At 36.9% G+C, this 26,675-nt stretch overlaps 1 protein-coding gene across 1 annotated transcript in view; it reads left to right on the plus strand.

Moving 5' to 3' along the window:
• Cog5 (component of oligomeric golgi complex 5) overlaps window positions 1-26,675 on the plus strand; it is a gene marked incomplete in the record, with an annotated part of 398,569 nt that overhangs the window by 283,880 nt on the left and 88,014 nt on the right. The window contains 3 exon segments of the mRNA XM_017797544.2: window positions 12,110-12,314; window positions 24,079-24,240; window positions 26,093-26,192. Of these exon segments, the coding sequence (XP_017653033.1) occupies window positions 12,110-12,314; window positions 24,079-24,240; window positions 26,093-26,192 (467 nt within the window).

Raw genomic sequence — 26,675 nt, forward strand, 5'->3', positions numbered from 1 at the left:
CCTGCCTCTGCCTCCTGAGTGCTGGGATTAAAGGCATGCGCCACCACGCCTGGCCTTAAAAATATTTTTATTGAATTTGTGTGTATTTCATACAGAACATCTTAATCATTTTTGTTACCCCTTCCCCATTGGTACCCTCCAGTAGCCACCCCCAATGGATTTCATGTATTCTGTCATTGATGTTAAGGCCTATCTAGTCAAGTTAGTGTTCCCAAATGTCCTTCAGTGTAAGTTCCTCCACTGAGATCTAGTCAGCCTATCTAGAGTCCCTCCCTTTAAGATCAGCTGTTCTTATGCAGCAGTAATCAGCTGCCAATAGTTCTTCAGTTAAGATTGGGTCCTACTCCCTGTTTCCATAGTTCTATGCTGGATTTTTGTCTCCTTGGGTTTGCATGAGTTTTGTGCATATTGACACCATTGCTATAGATTCATATGAGCAAGGTATCAGGAGCTTGTAAGACTCAATTTCAAGGTGGTCATGCACCTCCTCCCCTGGCTCTTATAATCTTTCCGCACCCTCTTCTGCAATGGTCCCTGAGCCCTGAGTGGGTGAAGTTTAATATAGGAGACCTGTCCAAGGACCTACACTGTGCAGACTATTATTCTCTGCAGTTTGGCTATCTGTGTCCTTTTATATTCATGGACCACTGTTGTGTGAGGGACCTTCATTGTTGAGAGTTGAAAGAAGCATTAGTATTCTGTCTACCCCTTCTTCTACTGTGTTCCATGAGCCTTAGGTATAGAGAGAGGTTCCATTGTAGACGTTTCACCTAGGATTGGGAATTTCACAGAGATTCTTTGTGTGACCTGATCTCTGTAATAGCCATCATCTATTAACAAGAGAAACTTCTTTGATTAAAGGTGATTGGCATACTTGTCTGTAAATATAATAATCCATATTTAGCACATAGTAAGAAATTACATTTGTCTAGGGATGTGATATCTTTGGATTTTTCTCTAAGATCTATGTCTTCTCCAGCCATGTGTGTTTGGCTAAGTTTACAGTTCCACACATGAGTTTCCGCTCATTGAGTGGGCTTTAAATCCAGTTAGGTAGCTGCTCATTACCCCCAAGATAAATGTGCTGCTACTGCCCCAATATAGTTTACTGTGCCAGTCATTGTGATTATTAGGCCTTAAAGCTGTGGTTGGACCATCAATCAATGTTCTCCCTTAGCAGCTTGCATAGTGTTCTCCAAAGCTATGAGAGCCAGCCTTTAGGGAGGTGGCTTCCAGGTCAGTTTCAGCTCCATTGTTCCAAATTCTGTGTCTGAAGTATGTCCTGTCTTTAGCAGTTGGGACTTAAGTTCTGGGAGGCAATCAAGAACTGTGACAATGGCCTGTGTTATTTTAGTATTCTACTGGACTACCCTGGCCAACAACTTCAAGGGAAGTTTCTCATGTCTGGCACTATTTCTTGTTATATAGCCTTCAGCTATGCACATGGCCTACTGTAGAGATACTGTATGCATAATTTTTCAGTAGGTTTTTGAACTAATGTTTCCTTTGGGTTTTTCATATCAGCTAAGCATTATTTAACTCTCTCCTCTCTCCTCAGTTAAAGTGCCCCCATTTTTCCCATTTCAACCTTGATAGTACCTGCCTCCTATGGTTCCCCCCTCTCTTGAGCTCCTTCTTCCCCTTTCCCCCCATAGTTCCTTTTATAACCCTACCTTCCCCTCCCATTTAAATACCCCCATTTTACCCATTTCCCCCTTGGTAACACCTGTCTCCTACTGTTCTTCCCTCTCGAGCTCCTTCTATCTCTTTACCTCCCGGATTCCTCTCCATTTCCTATAGTTACATCAAGATATATACTCACATATAAGGATTTTGTGCTAGGATCTACAAATGAAGGAGAACATACATTTTTACTGCTCTTGTAGAGGATCTGGGTTTGATTCCCAGCACCACATGGCAGCTAACAACCATTCCTAACTCTAGTTCCAGGGGATCTGGTGCCCTCTTCTGAGCTCCACAGGCATTGCTTTACTTTATCCTGATAAAATCACCTGGTTTATGCTCGCAAATCTGCTGTTTAGCTTTTCTTGTCAATGTGTTTCTCAGGCCTCCTTGCATGTACTTGTAGCTCATATTCAATGTTGTAAAGCACTGTATCCTGTGAATGTACTATAGTATATTTCCAGAAGATGTTTATGTGGTTTCTCATTGTGGAGCTAGTTCAAATAATGCTAATTAATAAGGCAATTATATACACTTCTGTTGGGAGTAAATTCACAGGTACAAAATTGGTAGGCAGACTGATAGCCCTCCCAGAGTATCAAGTCTTAATCTCTAGAAAGTCTCTGTGGTCCTTACATGGCAGACACAGCAGAAGGGATTTTGCAAATTTGATTCATCTTGAGATGAAGATATTATCTTGAATCCTTTGAGTAGACCCAGGGTAACCATACAGTCTTTGTATGTGTAAGACAGGCGTGTCAGAACAACAGATCTAATAATAGAATCAGAGGTCAGAACTATCTACTTGTGACAAGGGCACCATAAACCAAAGAAGGTGGGTAGGTGAAAAAGGCAAGGAACCCATTGATCCCTGTAATCTACAGAGGGAGAGGGCTTTGCTGATGTTTTAGTTTTGACTTAGTGAGACTGCTACCAGATTTCTGATGTCCACAACATCCAAGTTGGAAGTAGTTTGTTACAGCAGCTGCAGGAGATTAATGTGGAGATGAGAGGCATTTTTAAAACCATTCATGTTGTTTTTGTTGAATCACATTGTGATTTAATTTATTTTATAATTTATCTTCATAGATTTTCCATGTGTATATTCACCATTTGAATTCACTTTTCTAGAAGATGTGCTAGTTCTCTGTGAAATTGTCAAGCTTATTGATTCATGAGGTTTATTTGTGTATTCTGTAGTATTTAGGCTGACTCTTCTTTCCTCAACTGTTTAGCTATGTATGTATGCACTAATTGGATTGACTTGTAGTGGTGCAGTTTTAATATGACTGTGTAGCTTTCCCACTTTATTACTTAGATACACTTTTCCTGGGCTTCCAATGGAGAAATCAAAGGTTTTTTTTGTCTCCTCAGCCTTGAAATATTGAGGCTGGTTCCCAGAGAGCAGATCTGGGCATGTCTAAAGAAAAAGCCTGCCTGAGTCTGTGCTATTTGCTCCCCTCTCAAACTTTCTTGCATTCATGCGAAGAACCTTTACTTTCTGAAGCATTAGACCTAGTACCCAAACTTCCCTCCTAACCTTAGAGTCTTCTAATTTATCATCATAGATAAGTTTAGAAATGTTCCATGGGATGCCATCTGAAATTTCTTAAGTTCTCTAACTTTTCGAGGTCATAGGCTTGAACTAAAGTTGAATTTTTTACTTTTTTTTTTTCTTTTTGAGACAGGGTCTCCCTAAAGCCCCAGCTGACCTAGAACTCATTATGTAGACCAGGCTGACCTCCAACTCAAGACATCCGCCTGCCTCTGCCTCCCAAGTGTTGGGATTACAGGTGTGCACCACCACACCCGGCAAACTAAAGTTGAATTTTTAAAAAACTTTTTTATATTTATTTGTGTATGCTTGTCTATATGTCGACCGATAGAAAACTTAGTTCTTTCTATCCATCTTGTGGGTCCAATGATTGAACTCAGGTTTTCAGACTTGGCATCAGTCTCTTTTATCTGCTGAGCCATGAGAGCCCCCAAAGTTGAAATTTTAAAAATATTTATATGTAGCTCAGTGATAGAACTTTTATCTAGCATGCACAGGTCCCAGGTTTAGGCCCCAGTACTGGGAAAATCATTAGGATGGGGAAATACTAACTGCCCCAATGTTATCATTACATGTTATATCATATCTTACCTCATGAATCTGTAAACTTATACAGAATATTATACAGAATATGGCCTCTGATGGAAAACTGGCCCCCACAAGCATGTGTACCCATATGACATGCACACATACTGTATGCATATGCACACACATATTTGTTACAAGGGAGAACTGACCTGCCTTCACTTCTTTCCTTACTGTCAGCTGGAAATCTAAACATGGGTTTTGGGACCACTTCTTCAGCAATTATTATTTTCCTTTTACCTTTTTAATTTTGATATTCAAACTTTAAATTTTGAATGAATCATCATCTCTCTTTTAAGCGTTTACAAATGCCTGGAATACATATCTGTATTCTCTTTGTCTGAATAACACACTTACCTTTGTAATATCAGTTTAGAAGTAAAGTGTCCTGTAATACTTTCCCATGTATACTCAAACCTGAACAAGACATACATCATCCTTTCTGCTGCCACAGAACTCTTTAATGTCCCTACTGTAAAGTGCACTTACCCCCCTGCATTATACCAGCCTACCTACCAGCTTGTCTATTCCTCCCGCTGGGTTTTGGCAAAACGTTTTCTCCCTGTGTGTTCCCTATCAAATTCCAGTGTTTAGTACATGATAAACATTCTGTCAAGATGGATCACTGAAGTGTTAGATTAGTATTCAAAGGCTTTTTGAATTAGGAAGGATTCTGAAGTGAAAACTATAAAAGTCAAAGTACTCATACACAAAAAAAGTCGAAGTGCTCTTCATTTATAAAAAAGATAGCAAGTGCTTATAAACTGAATGAGACTCTAATAAGAAATACTTTTTAGAAAACAAAGCCCTATGGGATTGGGGTGGAGTTCAGTGATAGGATGTTTGTCTAACTTGCAGGAAGCCCTGTACCACTTAAGAAGTAACACAAAGAACAAACTTTTGAACAGTAGCACATGTGCATATGCTTATGTTTATTTCTGAACTGACCTCTGTATTAGTTACTCTTCTCTTTACTCTGAAAAATACCTGACAAAAGTAACAGGGAAAGAAGGGCTTATTTGGACTAGCAGTTTGAGGGAATATAGTCTGTCATGGTGTGGAAGCCATGATAGTGGGAACACGAGGCGGCTGGTCAAATTGCATTTGTGGTCAAGAAGCAGAGAGAGATGAATGCTGGTCCTATGCTTGCTTTCTCCTCCTTATTCACTCTGAGACCCTAGCCCATCGAATGGGGAAACCCACATTCAGGGTAGGTCTTCTCCTCACTTAAACCTCTCAGGAAATACCCTCAACAAACACTCCCAGAAGTGTATCTTCTAGGTACTTCTAAATCCAGTCAAGTTGACTTTGACACTTAACCATTGCATGTCCTAAAGGCCCTTGTGTTGAATCCTTTGCACATAGCTTGTTGTACCATCAGAAGGTACAACATTTAAGTGGTAGAGCCTCATGTGAGGAAGCCTAGCTCCTTAGGTACATACCCTTGAAGGTGATACTGGAACTCTGGCTTCTTTTTTCCTTCTCCGTCTCTCTTTCCCTTTTCTCTTCTCCCTCTCTCTTTTATTTTCTTCTTCATTCTTCCTGACAGGAGGTTCCCAGGGAGCATGAGTTGAGCATGCCTCCTTTACCACACAGTCTTATCTCCGTGTACTGAGCACAATCACAGGTTCAGAGTGAAAAAAATCTAACAACCATAAACTGAAGATATGAGCCAAAGTAAACCTTTATTTTAAGTTCATTAGCTTCTGTGTTCTTGCCAGTGACAGAAGGCTAACCCAGTTCAGTAAGCCTGGATATCAAAAAAAAAAAAAAAAAAAAAAAAAAAGAAATGTGATGGTTATTATATGATGTAGACTATTAAATAATTAGATTCTTTATAGCAAACAAATATTTTTAGATTGTTAGACATGAAATATGGACTGGTTTTCATTGAAGTAAAAGAAAAAAAAAACAATGAGACCCCCCACATGAATTTTCATGAACCCCACATCAAAATTTGTTGAATAAAAAAATTATATTCAGTAGTTACTGAAGTAGATAAACTACTCAGAGTTAAAAGGTAGAGAAAAATAAGAAGAAGATAAGAGAAAAAATTCATTTACCTTGCTTATAAGGGCATATGCCAAATGAATTACAAAATTAAATGTAAACAGGAAGCTATTCAAAGTGCTAGGGAAAACAACAAATGAATAAGGTAGTAGTCATGTTGAAAAGCATCATTTGATTACATTAAAAAATTTACATGCCAGGGCTGGAGAAATGGGTCAGCAGTTAAGAGCACTGGCTGCTCTTGCAGAGGACCCAGGTTTGGTTCCCAGCAGCCACATGGTGGTAAACAATCATCTGTAATTCCCATTTCCAGAAAATCCAATGTCATCTTCTGGCCTCCATGTTCATTGCATGATGTGGATGTACTTACATACATACAAAGTACTCATACATAAAGTAGAGATAAACCAAAAAATATGATATTTTTCTTGACTAGAGCAAGTTTTTAGTTTCAGTTTTTATGGTTTTCTGTTTTCTTCATCTATGTAATTTTTTCCTTCCGTTTACTGTTTGTTTTTTCATTTGATTTTGCCTTCTTTATGTTCTTAAAACAGAAGCTTAGGTCATTGACTCAAGCCTTTCTGTTTTCAAATATGAATATTTATTTAAATTCCTTTAATATTAATTTGATGACCTCCCACAAATTTTGTAATATGTTACTATAATTCTATATTGCCTAATTTTCCTTTGATTTCTTTTTTTACCTATGACTTAGTTAGAAGCTCATTTTTCATTCCAAATATTTGAGACTATTTTTTAGGTACACAATTATCTTGTATATTTCCCTCTTGAACTCTTGAAATCATTTCTTCAAGGAATCCATGTTTATCTTAACAGAAAATCATGTTTAAATACCACAACATGAGTTTTAGAGGGACTCAATGATTTTTATGGAAATGACCATTATTTTTAGGTTTTTTTCAGTGGCCACAGCTATGAAACATAAGTAAATAAAATTATATTACTTAAAGAAAAAAAGTATCAGTTTACTTTGATCTCACTTATCTAATATCTTTCTCCCATGTTGAAAACCCTGATTCTCTATGACATCATCTTAATTACTCATTTATGCTTAAGTCATACCATATACAAGAATCTGAGCTTAACAACAATAATAATAATTGAGCTTACTGAAGAATTTATGGGATTTGAGAACAGTTCTTCTTGACTTTTAAGTATATTCCAACAGGCATAACAGAAAGAAATTATTTAAAGTAAGTCAGTGAAGGAGTAAATAGAAAGTAAGAAAACAGGGCTCCTTTCTATGTGGTTATGCCTAACATTTACATTGTTACTTCAACTTTGGCTTCTAGGATTTTTGTTCTTTCATTTTGTTTTATAACTATATAACGTATTTACATGGCATCAAATATAAATCTATACCACAAATCATATGCAAAGAAGTCTAGTTTTTATCTTTATTCCCACTTATGTAATTCCACACCCCACCACTAATTACTGGATTTTACTGTTTATCCTCTCATTAAAAAATATATTCAAAACATGCATTTACATCAGTCCTGTTCTTAAGCAAACAATAGCAAAATGTATATTGTGGTCATCCGCTGTGGCTGCTCTCCTCAGGCTATGGCCACTCTCCTGCTCTCTTAGTTCCTCTGATCAGTCTTCTGGTCCGGACCCCAGGGCTGGTGAGGAGACTGTGTCAGCGGAGCCGCATTCAGACATAGGAGACCAGGTTCAGTGACACAGGTCTGCTTTATTGCAGGAAGGCACAAGCTTATATAGGGATAGTGGTCCAATCACAGCACAGCAAGTAGGATACCTTATTAGCATAACAGGTTTAGCATCCTATCACAGTACAGCAAGTAGGATACCTTGATTCCAAGGGTGGTGATTAGGGAGTGGTGAGCTCTAGGCATCAGTCTCATGATCTGCCAATGGGAGGAAAATGTCACAAGGCGTTCCTTGTGGCTCCAGCAGTCGGGCCTTTGCCTCAGGCCTACTGTATGGCTGTCAATAAGACTTTCACCCTAGGCTCAAGCCTGTCTCCCACAGTATATATATTTATCCAATTTTTAAAATGTAATGTTTTCCTCATTCTTTCCTCACCAATATTTCTTTCTACAGCTACATGGTTCCATCACATAAATGCATCATAGTTTAATTAATCTACTGATGAACATTTGGATGCTTAATTTTTTGTTATTCCAAGTACTGTTACCATGAATAGCCTATACATATGGATTTTCAGATTTTTTGGCAATACACCTATGAATCGATTCTTAGAAAAACTGGTGAGCAAAATAGTAAGTACCTACATAATTTTGCTTGAGGCTCACAAACTCTAGGTTTCTATGCTAATATGTAGAAATAATGACTATTTCCCTATAGGCTTGCCAACAGAGTATGCTGTCAAACTTTTGACTTTCTTGCTAATTTGATGAATAAGGAAGGCATCTCTCTGTGCCTTCATTCTTCATGACTTTCTTTATGGGTGACATCCAGCATCTAAATACTTAAGACATGTGGGCTTTTTTTTTTTTTTTTCTGACAAGGCAACTGGCCTTTTTTCTTGTTTCAGAAGCTTTTTTATGTTTTAAGGCTACTTTTTAAAAAAAATATTTTATTTATTATTTTTATTTTATATTTATGTGTGTATTTCCTGCATGTAGGTAAGTGCACCCATGTTGTATAATGCCTGTGGAACACAGAAGAGGCTGTAGGATCCCCTGGAACTGGAGTGACAGTTGTTAGGTGCCATGTGGGTGCTGGGATTCGAACCTGGGTCTTCTGCAAGAACAGTGTTCTAAACTGCTGAGCCATCTCTCCAGCCCCTTAAGGCTACTTTTATGTAAATTATATTTTCTTCTAGTTTGTCATATAATTTTTTGGTTTTTTTGCTTAAAGGCCAGCAAGATGGCTCAGCAGGTAAAGGCACTGGCTGCCAAGGCTGATGACCTGAGTTTGATCTCTGGGACCCAGAGGATAGAGGGAAAGAGCTAGCTTCTACAAGTTGTCCTCTGACCTCAGCATGTGTACTATGGCATGCAAGTGCCCCTCCCAAACAAATAAATAAATGTTTTAGAAATTTTTTTTTGCTTAAAGCTCATTTGGCCATATCAACTTAAAAATTTTTGTGGTTTATCTTTATTTTATGTATCAGTATTTTGTCTGTCTGTATGTAAGTGCATCTTGTGTGTGTATTTATTTATTTATTTATTTATTTATTTATTATTTGTTTATGTCAAGTTCTTCAAAATATTTATTCTTTCCCTTTTACCAAAAGTGTATTAGAGTTCCCATTTCAACCACTTCATCAACATTTGGTACAGTCACTCATTTCTGTCTCTTCTTAGTTTTAGCCATTTGAACAGGTATATATAGTTGTGTCCATTGTAGCTTTAATTTACATTTTGTAATTGACTGAAGATGTTGAGCATTTTCTAGTCCTTGTTTGCCATTCATAGACTTATAATGGTCCCCTCTAATTTTTTTTTCACACTAAATTCTGGTGGGGCTAGATGCAAATGCTTTGTCAGGTATGTGAGGAATCGATTTCCCACTCTGGGCTGGGCTTGTCATTCTCCTAGCAGTGTTTTGGGGGAAGTAGCCACTTGATTGGGGTATAATATCATGTTTAATTCATGAAAAGGAAGGTTTCTTTACATTTTTTAAAAGGGAAATTTAATCCTTTGTGAGTTAGTTTTTATAAAAAGTGCAAAGGTATTTTGAGGGTGTGTGCATATAAATATTCAATTGTTGCAGTGTCATTTGTGGAAATATACCCTCTACCAGCTTGCTTTTGCATTTCTGTCAGAATTCAATTCTCCATGCATTTGTTCATGGGTTTTTGAACTGCAAATCTACATGCTTGTCTTTATACCAATACCAATTGTTTTGATTATTGTAGTTTTACAGATCTTAAGATCAGATAGTATTGGTCCTCTAACTTTTTTTTCCCCTAAAGTTCATTTTGTTGTACATCTTTTCCATTTCCACAGAAATTCTCTCATTTTCTCAATTTCTAGAAAAAGTCTGCATTGGTATTGTATGAAATTGCATTTAACATATAGATTAATCTGTGTATAATTCACATTTGACAATATTGAACCTGCTAAACTGTGAATGTTATCCCTCTCCATTTGTCTTCTCTAGCTCAGCAGTTTTTCTGTGCTGTTTTCATGTTTTGTTAGAAATACCCCTAAGTAGTTCATGTTTTTAATGCTGTCATACTATTTTTAAATTCCAATTTCATTTTCTGATTGACCATTGCTTGTATATAGACATAATATTGTTTGCTCACTGTTCTCATATACTATAGCTTAAATTATCTCTGGTAAGTGATTGTGCTGCCTCTTGATAAAGACAATGCCTTCTATTCCTTTCCATCCTAATATCTTTTTTTTTCTTTTTGTACTTCTCTTATTGCTCTGTCAAGTACGCTTAAAGTGTAGGCTTTTTGTAGATGTGTTTATCCAGTTGCAGATGTCCCTTTCAGTTCCTCCTTCCCCTTGGAATTTTTAATAGGAGTGATGTTAGATTTATTTCAACTTTTTTTTTCCTCAACTGAAAAGATAACAAGATTTTTTTCTTTGCAGTTTGTTTATATGATAAATAACGTTGATTGATTTTAAAAGGTTAAACCAATGATTAATTCTTGGAATAAGTCTCCTTGGTCATGAAATACATCCTTTTAAAATGTTGGTGGATTAAATTTGGTCAAATTTTATTTTTAATTTTTGCACCCACATTTATGAGTGATATAATTCTGTCCTTTTGTCATTTGTTTCCCTTTAATTTTGGTTTTGGTATCAGAGCATTCTCATAGAATTGGACAGAAACTCTTGAAAAGAGAAATAGTTCTAATGTATCTGATTTTTCTTATGTGCTTGTTTTTATCATTTATCAAGAGAGGGAATTGGCATCTTCAACTATAATTGTGATTTTTGTTTAGTTTTGATGTAGATTAAATTTTAGACTACATGTTCTGTATACCAAATGCAATGAATTGTTTGATAAGAACTTTACTCTTAGCTGGTGGTGGCGCATGCCTTTAATTCCAGCACTTGGGAGGCAGAGGCAGAGGCAAGTGGATCTCTGTGAGTTCAAGGCCAGCCTGGTCTACATAGTGAGTTCCAGGACAGCTGGGGCTACAAGGAGACCCTGTCTTAAAAAGACCAAAAAAAAAAAAAAACCAAAAAAAAACAAAAAAAAAAAAAAAAACCAAAAAAAAACAAAAAAAAAAAAAAAAACCAAAAAAAAACAAAAAAAAAAAAAAAAACCAAAAAAAAACAAAAAAAAAAAAAAAAACCAAAAAAAAACAAAAAAAAAAAAAAAAACCAAAAAAAAACAAAAAAAAAAAAAAAAACCAAAAAAAAAAAAAAAAAACCAAAAACAGAACAAAAACCTCTCCTTTTGTTTATTGTGGGCAGTATATAAGATTAAAATTTTGGTTACATATATAAAGTACATATATTTGAGAAGTAATGTTAATTCTTTTTCATCCTTATCTCTGACTCTTTCTACTTAAAAAAATTTATTAGCTCTTTGAGAATTTCATATAATGTATTTTGATCATATTCACCCCTCCCCCTATTCCTCCCAGGTCCATCATCTCTTCCCTACTCAACCAACTTTGTGTCCTTTTTGTTTGGTTGGTTTTCAAACCCACTGAATCCAATTTGTGCTGCCCATATAGTCTTGTGTGTGGCCATCCTCTGGAGTATGGTCAACTTACCAGGGGCCATGCCCTTAAAGAAAACTGACTCTCCCAAACCCAGCAGCTGTCAATTGCTAATAGCTCCTTAGGTTTGGGCCCCACCTCCCCTCTCCAAGCTAGTATTTTGTATGACTTGAGTTTGTACATGCTGTCACAACCACAGTGAGTTCCCATGTGCAGCTGCCCTGTTCTGTACAGAAAATACTGTTTCCTTGTAGTCATCCACTACCTCTAGCTATTATAATCTTTCCTCTCCTTCTTCCAAGATGATCCCTGAGCCTTGGGAGGAGAGGGCATAATGTAGACAACCCTTTTAGGGCTGAGTATTCCACAGTCTCTTATTCTCTACACCTTGACCAGACCAGTTGTGGTCTCTATGTTAATCACCATCTGTTGCCAAAACAAACTTCTCTGATGAGGTTAAGAGCTATAGTAATCTGGGTCTCTAGATGATGCTCTAGTATTATTTTTAAAGGTGTCACTGCATGGTTTGTCCTGTTGTATTGCACTATTTGTAACATCTTTATTTGCAAATAGTTATTTACTACCTTTTATTGCTTTATGATTTATCTAATACATACCATTTTGCTTCACAGCATCTATGTTTTTGAAGCAGGCCTTTGAAGGTGAATACCCTAAGTTATTACGTCTTTATAATGAGTTATGGAAGCGTCTTCAACAGTACAGTCAGAATATCCAAGGAAATTTCAATGGAAGTGGAACTACTGACCTCTATGCTGACCTCCCACACATGGACGATGACACACAAGACATGTTCATACCAAAAAAATCAGATTATGAGTATGTTTATTTATTTAATGTTACCCTTTATTGGCATTTTAACATTTCTGTTTTTTATTTTCATTATAAATTAGAAATTGGGAACATATTAAGGTTCTAAATACTTAGAATGATTGGTATTTTTGTACAAGACTTACGGCAGATATTAAACTTTACTTGTAAGTGAGCATTCTGCTTTCTGTTTAAATCTGTTTTGAAGATAACACTAAATAAGGTAATTAGAAACTAAGAAATGAGCATATGTGATCATTGATTTTTAATTGACATTTTAGTATACTTGTAATTAGATTGTTATTGATAAGCCACTGGTACAAATGTGACATGAAATGATGTTATGTTTCAAACTACTGGGGAGATAAATCTCATGCTGGAATAATATCTTAGTATTTTAGAAAAAGACTGAGTATAGTCAGAAGTCGCCTAGGTAATTCTTTGGATCACACACCAAGCACACTTTGTGACTGTCTTTAGGGGCTATATTGGAAAGCAGTATACACCTCTGTGAATCAACCCAGCTAGCTTTCCTCAAAAACTGATGTGGAATGATTTCAGATTTCTATTTGAGCACCAGATTAAATGATTGGCTTTCATACCTTTGTTAAGCACTAGAATCATACTTATTGTCACAACACTGACTAAAGTAACATCATACTCTGATCAGTTGGTAAGAAAAATGCTGGGTAGATTTATGAGTAGTATTTAACCAACTCTTTCTCTTTTAATTTTCCCCTAAATATAGTTAGAAGTTCGGACTGGCAAAATATGTGACCAGGATAGGCTGGAATGTTGGGATGAGACCTGATTGTCTCCTCAGTAACCATTTTAGGATAATCATGGAGATTAGCTAAGACATAATGCAAGAGAGGATAAAGCTACAATGACTTAATAATATGTTAGAATTTTAAGAAGTGGATATGAAATAGTATATATTGTATCATTGTATTTCTGGCTTAGTCTTTTAAATCTATGTATATGCACAAACTAGAAAAAAAGTGGAAATTATATAAAACAAATGATATAACAATACTTTATATCCAGAAGGTAGAATTCTTACTTTGCATTTTTTCTTTTTATTTAAAATGACTATATTTTGCATTTTTTAAGATGATAGATTAAAGCCAGGCATGGTGGCACATGCCTTTAATCCCAGCATTTGGGAGGCAGAGGCAGGAGGATCTCTGTGAGTTTGAGGCCAGCCTGGTCTACATAGCGAGTTACAGGCCACCTCAAAAAGACAAAAAAATAAAAGTATATTCAATGAAGGGGGGAAAAACTAGAGAACTGGAGTTAAAATAAGACACTGTATTTCAACTAATGGGGCATTATTATTACCCTTTCATATGAATTCATAACATAATTCATAAAACATAAAACATAGTTCAGTGGAGTTGTTAGGTGAGGAAGAAGAGATAGAATCCATAATCTGTGAAGTCAAAAAACAAAAATATTGAGTTATAAGGAAAACAACACAATGGATTTAAAATAGTTTTTTTTAGAAGTAAGGCAAAAAGAGAATGTGAGTTTTACTGCATTAATTGAATCAAAAGAAGGTTTATTTGTTCTTGTGTTTTTAATACTAGAGAGAAATTTGATTAGCTAGAAGTAGTCAGTGGAGAGAAAAAGAGATGGAAATGCAAGAAAGAAGAGATAGTGAGTGGAGCAAGGGCTTAGAAGAGTAGGAGTAGAGCCAAGCCATCATTCACTGTACATGCTGAATTTCCAATAGTGATCATTGCTGTGAAGAAAGTGAAACTGGGGCTGGAGAGATGGCTCAGCAGTTAAGAACACTGGTTGTTCTTGCAGAAAACCCAGGTTTGAATCTCAGCACCCACATGGCAGCTAACAACTGTCCATAAATCCAGTCCCAGTGGATCCAACAGCCTCTTCTGACCTCTGCGGGCATTGCATGACACAGGTGCACTTACCTACATGCAGGCAATATATGCATACACATAAAAAGAAATAAAATTAAAATTTTTTTTTTAAAAAGTGAAACTAAGTAGTATGATAAAGTGCTCAGAGAAGGCTTCTGTGTGGAGGTCATGTTTGACCTAAGGTCCAGATAATGTGAATATGTTGACCATAAGGGATTTGGAGTAAAATTTTTACAGCTAGAAGAGCAACTTTATTGCCCTGATTTAATAGAGATTAGGGTGTTAGACTGAGTAGATCGCTCATGGGGTAAGATGCTTAACATGCAAGCATTAGCATCTGAATTCCATCCCCCAGTACTCATGTAAAAAAGCCATGTGTAACTGGGTGCCTTAATCCCAGCGCTGGAAGGAGGAGACTCCAGGGCTCACTGGCCAGTCATTTTAACCAATCAATGACCTCTTGGCTCATTGACAGACTCTGTTTCAAAAGAAAATAATAATAATAATAATAATGATGATGATGATGATGATGATGCAGAGGTGTTGGAAAGAGAGCTCAGCAGTTAAGAACACTGGCTGTTCTTGTATAGGACCTGGGTTCAGTTCCCAGTACCCACATGGTGATAACAGCTATTCATAATGCCAGTTCCAGAGAATCAAACGCCCTTTTCTGGCCTCTGTGCGCATTGCACAATATGGGTGCACTGAGGTACATGCAGGCAAAACACTCATACACGTAAAATAAAAATAAAAATTAAAAAAAATTCTAATACATGGAGAGTGGTAGGTGAAGATGCCCAATGCCACCCTCTGGCCTTCACCTGTGTGCATACATGTACACATATAAGCATGCACACATGCACATACAAACATGATCACATACACACAGCAAAAAAATTATGAAGATTTGAGAAAAAGAAAGAAGCTAGTCCATTTGGAATATAGTAAATAAAAATATAGGTAATATGGGACAGAGAGGAAGGGAAGGGTGAGATTTTACATAGGATTCTAAACACCATGGTAAGGCCTTAGACTTTATTCTAATATAGTTGGAAATTACTCATTTTAAACAGAAGGACAAATGGTTTGAAATTAGCACTCTGCTTCTATGTGGACAACTAAACTGGGTCAGCACACAGGAAGTGGAGGGCAGCTGTATTGTTCCTTCACACAAAAGATGATGATGACTTGAATTGGGATGGGTAGATGAGATGCTAAAAATTGATTGTATTGATGCAATATGTATTTGGAATTATAATGTGTTTTTGGGATAAGCCAGGAGAACTTCCCAGAAGATTAAATTTGAGAAGAAATGAGGAAGCAGGTATATGACCAGACAAGTTGGTAGAAAACTAAACATTGGAAGACTATTTTTCCAAAGCATTTTGTTGACTTAAGGTTTTTCTTTCAAAACTTCTGAGTCGAAAAGAGTTAGGGCTAGAAATGTATACTGTCTATTATGGGTCACTTAGTGACAGGTCAAGTTCAGCTGCATTATTAGACTTTTTGCCATTGTAGAATCTATTTACGCAAACCTCGATTGTGTGGGTAAATAATACCTCATGTCCTGGTAATATAATCAAGAGATATGGTAAGCATAGATGTATGAGGCTGCTGCTGGTGTAACACAGTAGCCTATTTTCCAGTAAACGTTGTGCTTTATAAGTAGAAGGAATATACTGTAACATAATTACAAAATGTAGTTTGGTTATGTAAGCCAGTAGCATAGTCATTTATTATTATCAAGCATATTGTTCTGCATATTGTATGTGCTATACTTTTTGGTGCGGCTAGCAGCACTAGATTGGTTTGCACACCAACATTTCTACAGACATGTGAGTAATGTTGTGATCTTGGACAATATGACTACTATGATGTTTTCAGCTGCATTATAATCACCATCATAAATGTGGTGTATTGTTGATCCAAACATCCTTATGCAACACTCAACTGTATTTGGGAATCATCATCATGTAGATCTAAGAAGAAATCATGGAATTGGAAAGCATTACATTAGGAATGTATATATTTGTCAGAGAGAGAGAGAGAGAGAGAGAGAGAGAGAGAGAGAGAGAGAGAACCTTGGCCCAAGACATAGCATTTCTGTGTCTATGGACAGAGGAATAGGGACCCTACAAAGAGACTTAGGAAAAAATGATAAATAAGATCACAGCTTACAGTACTGTGCAGCCCTAAGAATGAATTCATTTAAATTGGGAGAGGACCAGTCACCTGTGTCATGCCCTTGAGAAGCTGAGGTCTTGATATGATAATGTGGAAGTTATTGTAGTCCTAGATGTGGAATGGTAGATACAAACTCATTATTAGAATTGATTGCAAGAGAAAGAAGGAAAGTTGATTTCCTGACAACTTCAATAACACTAGTGAAAACTACAAGCTATTCTAAATACAGTAGCAGACAGTATGTATTTTCCAAAGGGGGTTATAGAAAGACAAGAGCCTGTGTCACTTCAACCAGCATTGCTCCTCTCTCTCCCAAGTTCAGTGACGTGGAGACTACTCTAAACAGCAACCACCAAACCCAACTCCCAGCTGTATGCTTTCTTCCTCAGAAGAGCAGGACTTTAGTATTTCTCACCATGCCCCTAGGTGCCTGTTGTTGATGCTGACTCCCAGGCTACTATAGCCAAGAAGTGAAACAGAGCTCCCTTGTGTTCAACTCTCAACAAAAACATGATCACAGCAAGCTAAAAATACTGGGGCCCTGCTAACTTTAGCCTGGGTTTATGTAATAGGTGATTTCTTGCCAGGCAATGACACAGAGATGGCCAAGCTATTGCCCCCTCCCTGGAGCGAGGTGTTACTCTAAAAGAAGCTTGCACCTTTTTCCACACAGCTTTAGAGCTCTAGAACAGAGATTTTGCTTGGGGGAAATGCACTCATTCAAACAACCCCTTCTCTCTTCCCAAGTAACTGATTCCATTGGAACCAAATCCAGGTAAGTGTAAACCCAAAGGCACCTCACAAACCAGCATTGAAAAGTACAGTAACTGAAATAAAAAATTGACTAAAAAAAGGTCACTATTAGATTTGAACTGACAGAAAGAAGAATTGGCTAACTTGAAGCCGGATCAACATTTTATGCAAACTGAAGAACAGACAGAAAAAGGATGAAAGAGCTGGAGAATTTGCTAAGCAGTTAAGAGCACTTGCTGCTCTTGCAGAGGACACAAATTCAGTTCCCAGCACTCATTGGTGGTTTACAGCCATCTGTAATTCCAGTTTCAGGGGATCCAGCACCCTCTTCTGGCCTCCATAGGCACCAGGCAGGCGCTTGGTACACTTGCATACATGTAAGCAAAACACATAATAAATAGACAAAAAAGAAGAGTGAAGAATGAACAGATCCTTAAAAAAAAAAAAAAAGTGGGATGGGATCCTCTTTAAACACTCCAGTGTGTAGATCACCAAAAGAGGAAAACAAAGAAAGGAGAAAGAAAAATATTGGCAAAAACAATGCCTGAAAGCTTCCCACATGCTTCATAAACAGTAACCTACATTTCCAGAAAGCTCAACAAACTGTTAAGTTGAATTAATAAAGACCCACAAACAATACATCACAGTTAAAATATCAAAGACAAGGGGGAAAATAATCCTAAGAACAAGAGAGCTACACATCATATATAAGGCAATTCCCATAATATTTACAGCAGACTGCTCAGCAGAAGTGGAGAACTCAGAGTACATAAAGGAGAACCCATACAAGAATCTCATACCTGTTAAAGTGATTTGTCAAAAATAGGTGAAGTAAAGACTTCACTAGATAAACAAAATTTGGCAGAGTGTTGTTAGTGGGTCTGACTTAAAAAAAAAAAAAATCAGGCAGTTTCAGGCTAAAAGCAAGTGACCCCAGATGGTAATCTGAATCCACATGGACAAAAAGCACTGGTAGAAGTAATTTCGAATTTATAAAAGTCAGTATAAGCACCTATATTCTTTTTGTAATTGAATTTAAAAACAATTGTATAAAATATGTATAGAATACGCTGTTGAGCCTATAGCATATAGAAATGTAATATATGCCTAATACATTTGCCAATAGCAGTGCAAACAAAGTGGGTGGTAGCAAGTTTGTAATGTACTCTGGAAATGATGACAGATGGTAAAGTAATAATTGCAACAATTTATTGTTAGATTTGTAACATTTTAGATGTAATAATGTATAACAATGTATAACAGTAATACTACAAAGATAAAATACTTGGGAATGAACTTAACAAAAGAAGCATAAAACTACATCCTGAGAATTATTTTGTTGAAAGAAATGAAAGTTCCTAATGAATAGAAAAGCATCCCATGCTCATGAATTGCAGGACTCAAACATTAGTGCCCCTCAAAGTGATCCACAGACTTAGTGTAGTTGCTATCAGAATCTCAGCTGACTTTGGAAAAATTGGACATCAATTTAAAATTCATTTGGAATTTTAGGGGACCCAGAATAGTCAAAACAGTTGTGAAAGAGACCACCCATATTTTCCAGTTTTAATGCATTCTTCAAAGCAGTGTTAATCAAGATGGTTTGTGTATAGTCATTGCTTTTGTTACTGTGACAACACCTGAAAGACTGCTGTGTGTACATGCCTTTAATTCCAGAACTCCAGAGGCAGAGGCAGAGGCAGAGGCAGGTGGATCTCTGAGATTGAGGCCAGCCTGGTCTACATAGTAAGTTTCAAGTCATCTGGGGCTACAGGGAGACCATGTCTCAATATATATATATATATATATATATTTTTTTTTATTTGTTCATGCTTTTAGAGGTTTCTGCTGATGGTTAGCTGGCTCCGATGCTTTTAGGATCCTGGCAAGGCAAAAACATCATAGAGGAAGGGCATGGAAGAAGAAAGCTGTTCACCTCATGGCAGTCAGGAAGCAAAGAAAAGGTTCAGGAGACAAGATACAGCTTTTCAGGGCATGCTTCCATTGACCTACTTCTTCCATCTGGGCACCACCTACAACTTTGTACTACCTTCCAGGAATGCTATCACTATGGTGAATCCTTCAAGGCATTGATTGATTCACTTGGTAGGCCAGAGCTCCCAGGTTCAGTCAGCTTTTCAAAGCCCATTGCTGACAACTGAACCCTCAACATATAAGCCCATGGGAGGCATTTCATTTTCAAATTATAACAGTTTGGTACTGTCACAAGGACAGACAGAATTTAGAGTGCGGAAAGAAGCCCTTTGTCTACGTTGATCTGGTTTTCAAACAGAGTATATTAACTATTCAATATGCAAGGAGTAGTCCTTGACAAATAGTACTTAAACAGTTGATAGCCAGGTGCAAAACATGAATTTGGAACTTTATCTGACACCATGAGTAAAACTGAGCTAAAAATGGATCAAAGATCTAAATGTATAGTATAAAACATGACTATTAGAGGAAAGCATAGGGGCTTATCTTTGTGGCTTAAGATTTGGTAAAATATTCTTAGCTATGATACCAAAAGCCCAAGCAATGAAAGACAAAAAAAAAAATTTGGGGCGGCCTCAAAAGTAAAAATGTGAGTATATCAAGATCAACAACAGTAGAAAATGTTTATACATATGTCTAATAGCAGTCTTGTATCTGGAATATATAACTCTTCCAAAATTCAATAATAAAAAGATAAATTTTCAAATTAAAGTGGATAAAAGGTCAAAATAGACATCTGCAAAGAATATTGACAGATGGCCAATAAGAACATAAAAAGAGGGTAAACATCAAGGAAAGGCAAGTATGTCAGACCCATAAGAAATGAGTACTTCATGCCCACTGGGATGCTTATAATAAAACCGAAATAACAAAATGTATGGGTAAAGATGTAGGGAAATGAGAGCCCTTTTACTTTGCTGGTGGAAATCTGAAATAACAGAGGACTTTGGAAAGCAGATTGGCATTTCCTGAAACCATTAAGCAGCTTCCACATCATCTAGCATTTTCAGTCTAAGTCTGTAGCCAGTAGAAATAAAACCATATGTTCACATAGAAATTTGTATACAAATGTTTAGACCCCTATTATTCATTATAGCTAAAAGCAGAAGTACCCAAATGTTCATTGATAGCTAAATGAACACATGAAAATGAGCCATCTCTATAAATGGAATATTGTTTACACATAAAAGGGAATGAAATACTGATAAATGCATCAATGAAGTGTTGATGACACAAGTGAACCCTGAAAACATTACATTTTGCTGAGTAAAAGAATTGTAAAACACACCATTCATGTGAGAATATGGAATATTTGCAGAAACATGATGTAGCTTAATGGTCACACAGCTGAGTATGGAGTGTGTGTTTTGGTTGTGAGAGGAATAGTCAAAGGATGCAAGGTTTCTGAGATGAAAAACATGTTTGATTGATTGTACTAGTATTCGTACATGTATGTAACTATAACATCACCATTGAGTTGTAGACTTTAAGAAATTGTATCATATGTAAATTTATTTTATTTAAGCTGTTTTTTAAAATGGAAAATAAAGGAGATTAATTTTTCTCAAAACTTTCAGTATTTTAAAAAGTAAAGCTACTTCTTTTATCAAAGTAATATGGAAATCACTGAAGACAGATCAAATTGCATATAAAACAAAATAGAAGGTCCAGTTGAGGAAAGCTGTGGCCACCATTTTTTTTTTGGTCTTTTTGAGACAGGGTCTCCCTCTCTGCCCCAGCTGTCCTGGAACTCACTATGTAGACCAGGCTGGCCTCGAACTCACAGAGATCTGCCTGCCTCTGACTCCTGAGTGCTGGGATTAAAGGCGTGCGCCACCATGCACCATTTTTGATCTGGTGTAAGCTAGAGGCACAGTCATGTGAGAGTAAACACCTACAATAGTAGAATTTGAGGTTGGGCTTCAGGCCTCTTGTTACTGAAAGGGTTCTAGAAATGGTTAATGGAAGTGCCTTGCTTTTTCTTTCTGATACTTGGGCAGCTTGCAGTTAGTTGCAGATATCATCTTACCGAGGTCTTTAAAAGGAAGATGAATTTTTCAAGTCTGGATGCTTGTGATATCTTCTTGGGCTGAATGGCCATGAAGGAAGGATGTAAGACCTACTAGACGAGTGTAGGATGCTGCTAGGGAAAGGGCATACAGCCCTAATCACAGTAAGATCAAAGCAGTTCTTTAGAGAAGACTACCACCCTTATGGGTAAGTAGGCCCAATATGATTTGGGTTGTCTGGGGTTTTGTTACCTTGTACTGTTCATTACTCCATGCTCTGCTCCTTTGACTGCTGGGCAGTGAGCATAGCCAGGTATGGTTCTTCTGCAGAACTTTGTTCTCTTCTCATGGAAATCTCTTATTATGAAAATCCATGTCACTTGCTATCTCCTTTCCCTCAGGCCTCAGTAAACCTTCCCTAGCCACATCTTACCTAAAATTGATGAAAAAAAAAGACAAATCTGTCTTCTGCCCTTCTTGATTTTCTGTCATATTATGTATTAAGCTCATGCATATTATGTATTTAGCTTATAAACTTTCCAAGACTAGCCTGGTATGCTTTTAGTCCCAACACTTGGGAGGCAGAGGCAGGCGGATCTCTGTGACTTCGAGGCCAGTCTGGTCTACATAGTGAGTTCCAGGCCAGTTGGAGCTACTGGGTCACTCGGTCTCAAAAAGATGAAAAAACTAAAAAATAAATAAAAAAAAAACTTCCCAAGGTAACTTTTTTGTTGTTGTTGTTGTTGTTTTGAAACAGGGTTTCCCTGTAGCCCCAGCTGGCCTGGAACTTTCTGTGTAGACCAGACAAGGCTGGCCTTGAACTCACAGAGATCCACTTGCCTGAGCCTAACTCACTATTTTTTAACCAAGTGTATTGCTATATTTTCACATGCAGGAAATACTTGGTAGGTTGTAAAGACTTACTAATATTTGTGGATTGCAAAAAGATAGGAAAAGATGGAACATGTAGAAATTGCCTTTAACTCAACAATGATACAGGTGAAATGATTCACAGTGATTACTCAAACTTGGAAGCTCTGTAAGAAAGCTAAAATAAAGGCAATTATAAAGACACTCTTCTAAAGCAGGGCAGGCTTTAGAAAAGTTGTATTTAATTTTTTAATATTTATTTTTATTTTGTGTGTTTGAGTGTTTTATCTGCATGTATACAGGTGTACCATGTAAGTACCATGCCTGCAGAGGCCAGAAGAGAACATTAGATCCTCTGGAACTGGAGTTGGGAAGTGTTGTTATCTATCATGTGGGTGCTGAGAACCAAACCTGGGTCCTCTGCAAGAGTAGCCAGTGCTCTTAACTGCTGAGCCATCTCTCCAGCCCTAAGAAAAGTTGTCTGTTTTGGTACTGTAGTCACTAAGGATCTGTGTGGCTGATTTGGAGAGCAAGAAGTGTGTGAGTGCTTCTATTCAGGGCTAGAATTTCTGCAGAAGTGAGTAAAGGCCTCATAAGGTCAATAGATAACAAGAACAGAGAGAAGAGGCACTTAAATACATGGCATGGACCTCAGTAGATTTAGCTGCTTGTCCTCCCTGCTGCCTTGTGTCTTTCTGTTTTCATCTATTATAGAAATTATCATAACTTGTGTTTCACCTGTTCATTTTTCACTAGACTGTATTCTCAATCTTTTATCTTCCCACCACTTATCAGAATGTTTGGTGCCTATGGCCAGTAAATATGTGTTGAGTGAAATAGCGAATGAGAATGCATTAAGAGATAATTATGGATGTTAAACCTCTGTCAGATGTATCACTGGTGAAGATTTTTTTCCCATTCTGTGGGTTTTCTCTTCAGATAAGAATTATGCAATTTGGGAGTCTTTTAGATAGATCCACTGAAGGGGTACCCCAATTGCCTCACAGTGCGGCCCTGTTCAGCATGGAAGAAGCCAGAGCGGTCTGTGTCCTGATTCCCTGTCCATAAGTTGGGTAACCTTTTCAGAGGATGGCGTGCTAAGAATAGGAGGTAGGAATTGGCTAGGCAGTTAGGGGAAAAAGACCCCATAGAAAAGTAGCCAGTTTCTTGGCTCAAAGTCAAATTATCCTTGGGCCTCTTAGCAATATGCTCTGTTCCAAAGGCCAAAAATGTCAAAATAGTTGGGAGCTTTTATCTAATCCTTAAAAGATTTTAGGGTTACCTCTTCAGGGGGGGGATGTTAGAGTAGCAAAAGCCCCACAAAAGGAGAAGGAGCGGGGAGGGGGAGGAGGAGGAGGGTACATGAAGTTATCAGAAAAAAGTGATGGGGAGATATGAGAGGAGTCGGAGGGGAGGGAGTGGGCATGGATTTGATCAAAATACCTTACATGCATGTATGAAATTCTCAATAAATTATTTTTTTTAAAGATAAATATGGAATACTACTGTAGGAGCCAAGAGCATCCTGACCACTAGGCTTGTCAGTTGACTAGAAAGGTAACAAAAAAGTATCACATAAAAAGAGCAGTAAGATGCTGTCAAGGTTGGCGTGTAAGACGAAGGGGAATTTACTTTTTTTTTTGGTCTTTTTGGGACAGGGTCTCTCTGTAGCCCCAGCTGTCCTGGAACTCACTGTGTAGACCAGGCTGGCCTCGAACTCACAGAGGATCTGCCTGCCTCTGCCTCCCCAGTACTGGGATTAAAGGCATGAGCCACCACGCCTGGAAGAATTTACTTTTTTAAAAAATGAAGACATTTGAAAGGCTGGTGGAAGGTTTGGAAACAGGAGCTATTGAAAGATAGGAAATTAATCATGAGAGTAAAGCACAGGTAAATATTGTTAGTAGATATTTGATAGCAATTAAAGGAATAATTAAAAGATATAAGCCTTGTTATATTTTTTAAAACAAATTCTTTTTTCTTTTAATTGTTACATTTTCATAGGTGATATATTTTAAAGGTATTTAGAGCTCCAGTTTATAGCTATAATTTAACTTAAATTTTTTTTTGTTTCCACAGTCCAGAAAAGGCTTTAAAAGATTCACTACAACCCTATGAGGCTGCTTATCTCTCAAAATCCCTATCTCGACTCTTTGATCCCATCAACTTGGTTTTTCCCCCTGGTGGGCGTAATCCTCCATCCTCTGAGGAACTTGATGGCATCATTAAAACCATAGCAAGGTATGTATCGTCTAATTGCATGCCAGAAGATGCCTGCCATGTTTGTTAGTGCTGGTACATTTTAAATTTACCTCAAATTATTCAGGTAATTAGGTTTGCAATTAAATGAAGAGTTTTATAGTGAATGAGCACTCACATAGTACTTGAGTTTTCAATTAATAAAGTCATTTAAATGTGGTCTACAAATCATCTGTTGTAATTATTTGGTAGCTTAGCCAAGATGAAACTAAACCTAGCTCTTCATATTCTATTAACTTCCTTAGTAGTACATGGAAAAGCAAGTATAAAAATAATTATACAAATTGAGAAACTGAAGCATGCATAAATGTTGGATTTTTTTTTTTTATCCTCAACCCAGGAAATACTTTCTTAGAGAAACAGAATTATAATTCTTATTAACCCACTTGTATTTGCTATTTTAAGCTTTCTAAATGAATGTGACAACTTTTAAACTAAAAAGGGAAGGTATCCCAACAGAAATGCTATCCAAATGCTGCAGACCATGCGATTATGCTGTGGCTCCAGGAGTATCCAAAGCAGTTTACAGTTCAGCACTCCAGTTCCTGCCAGAGCTAGCAGCTTGTCCTAATAGTAAGAATGTACATTCAAAATGGACATTTGGGAGATTGAATGTAGTGTCTGGGTAATATAGAACCAAGGGGTAGGGTTGCTTAAATTCTTTCAGACCATAGTTTTGAAGGTCATAGTTCTGACACAGAAGCCAGAGGTCTAATATGTGCGAGCAATTCTTCAGCTGTGAAATTACCTGTACAGTGAGTGCATCAGCTGCCTATGGTTTTGGTTCTATGCCTCTCCCCATGTACTTTGACTTGATAAAGCCTTGACCCTAATATTTCCATTTAGTGTGCTTGTGATGGAGAAAGTCCTAGATTCAACTTGATCTGTTCTCCTGGTTTCTTTCTCTAAATGCGAGGAAGTTCTGTCTTTCATTCCGCTAGGCAGTGTGACAGTTATAGTCAAATATCACCTGTAGTTTGAAGATGCATGTGTATGTCAGTGTTTAATAGAATTTAAAAGTGAACAGTACTACATGAAAGGGCATTTTTCCATAAATACTAAACACCAGTGTTATTTTAATTCCTTCAGTTTCTTTAAGGAAGTAATCTGGGAAGTGCCAAGATTCCATCTAGTTAAGAGATAATAAATTTCTTTTCATCTGCATGTGTTTTCACATAATTTTTTTTAACTCTTGCTGTTCTTTTCATTGTGTTTTGGGAAAATGCCCTGTCCCTCTCTTGTAGTCAGATATCATGTCCTAATTAATTCACTGTTAATGTTGACAGTAAGCATGACAAAGACTTTAAGAATATATATTTTAAAAATTGTTATGCTGTTCTTATACTTAAAGTTACTCTATACAAAATAGCATGAACTGGCATAGTTTATATAGAACCCAAGTATCCTTATATGTCATGTGTAATTTATATTTTTAGCCTATATCCCTCCAAGGTCATCATTTCCATTCAAGGGCTGTCATTTCTTTGCAGATGTCTGTGATAGGCAATGCCTCTAATTGCACTTATCAGTATTAGCAAGAGTGCTACTTTAAAAATCTGTACACAATTTACTCTCTTAATCACGGACTGAACCGACACATGGCATGCTTTTATTAATGAGAAACTGATCATTAACAAGGCCTTCTCAAAGCCCTACTTCCTAATGCTGAATTTAGAGAGAAAAGTGAAACATTGCAGCCAATTCTTGAAAGCAATCAGCAAATTCTATGTAAAGATTCGGCTCTTTGCTTATTAGGTTTTGAGTTATATGATGCTCATTGCTTTGTTGATGAATTCTGTTGCTAATAATTGAAATCTGTTTTGGTTTTCTCTAGTGAACTCAATGTAGCTGCTGTTGATGCAAACCTCACATTAGCTGTGTCAAGAAATGTGGCAAAGACCATCCAGTTATATGGTGTAAAATCAGAGCAGCTTGTAAGTTGTATCCCTTATTTATTAGCGATTTGGCTAAAAATTGCTAGTTATACAATCCTTGAGTGACCACAGCTGACATTATAACAAATGAACAAATGAATCTGCTTATACTTATTTGAGTTATTCTAGTTAGTTCTGTAATAATTTTTAGGGTAGCAAGCTGAGTGATTTCATAGACTAATCCATGGTGCTAACTATGTTATGAAGCTTCATACTTCCATTTGAATGGAAGACCAAATTGTGTTTGCTAATATGGTGCTATTTTCCATTCCTTTGTTCCTACAGTCTTTACAAATAACTTAGAGACATCTTTTTTAAACTTTATTAAAGTTGCCCTACAGAGAGACATGGAAGCTGTTTGTAGGCAATTAGATGACTAATTTTTCTCTCAAACCTTATTTGTAGCTGTTCATTGCTTCGTTATTGAATATGTCAATTGTGTTGTAATGATATGCTTCTTCTAAGTATGTTGTTATTAAATAA

Source organism: Nannospalax galili, unplaced genomic scaffold (genome assembly GCF_000622305.1).
Source record: "Nannospalax galili isolate Female #2095 unplaced genomic scaffold, S.galili_v1.0 scaffold312, whole genome shotgun sequence".
Classification (NCBI taxonomy): Eukaryota; Metazoa; Chordata; class Mammalia; order Rodentia; family Spalacidae; genus Nannospalax; species Nannospalax galili.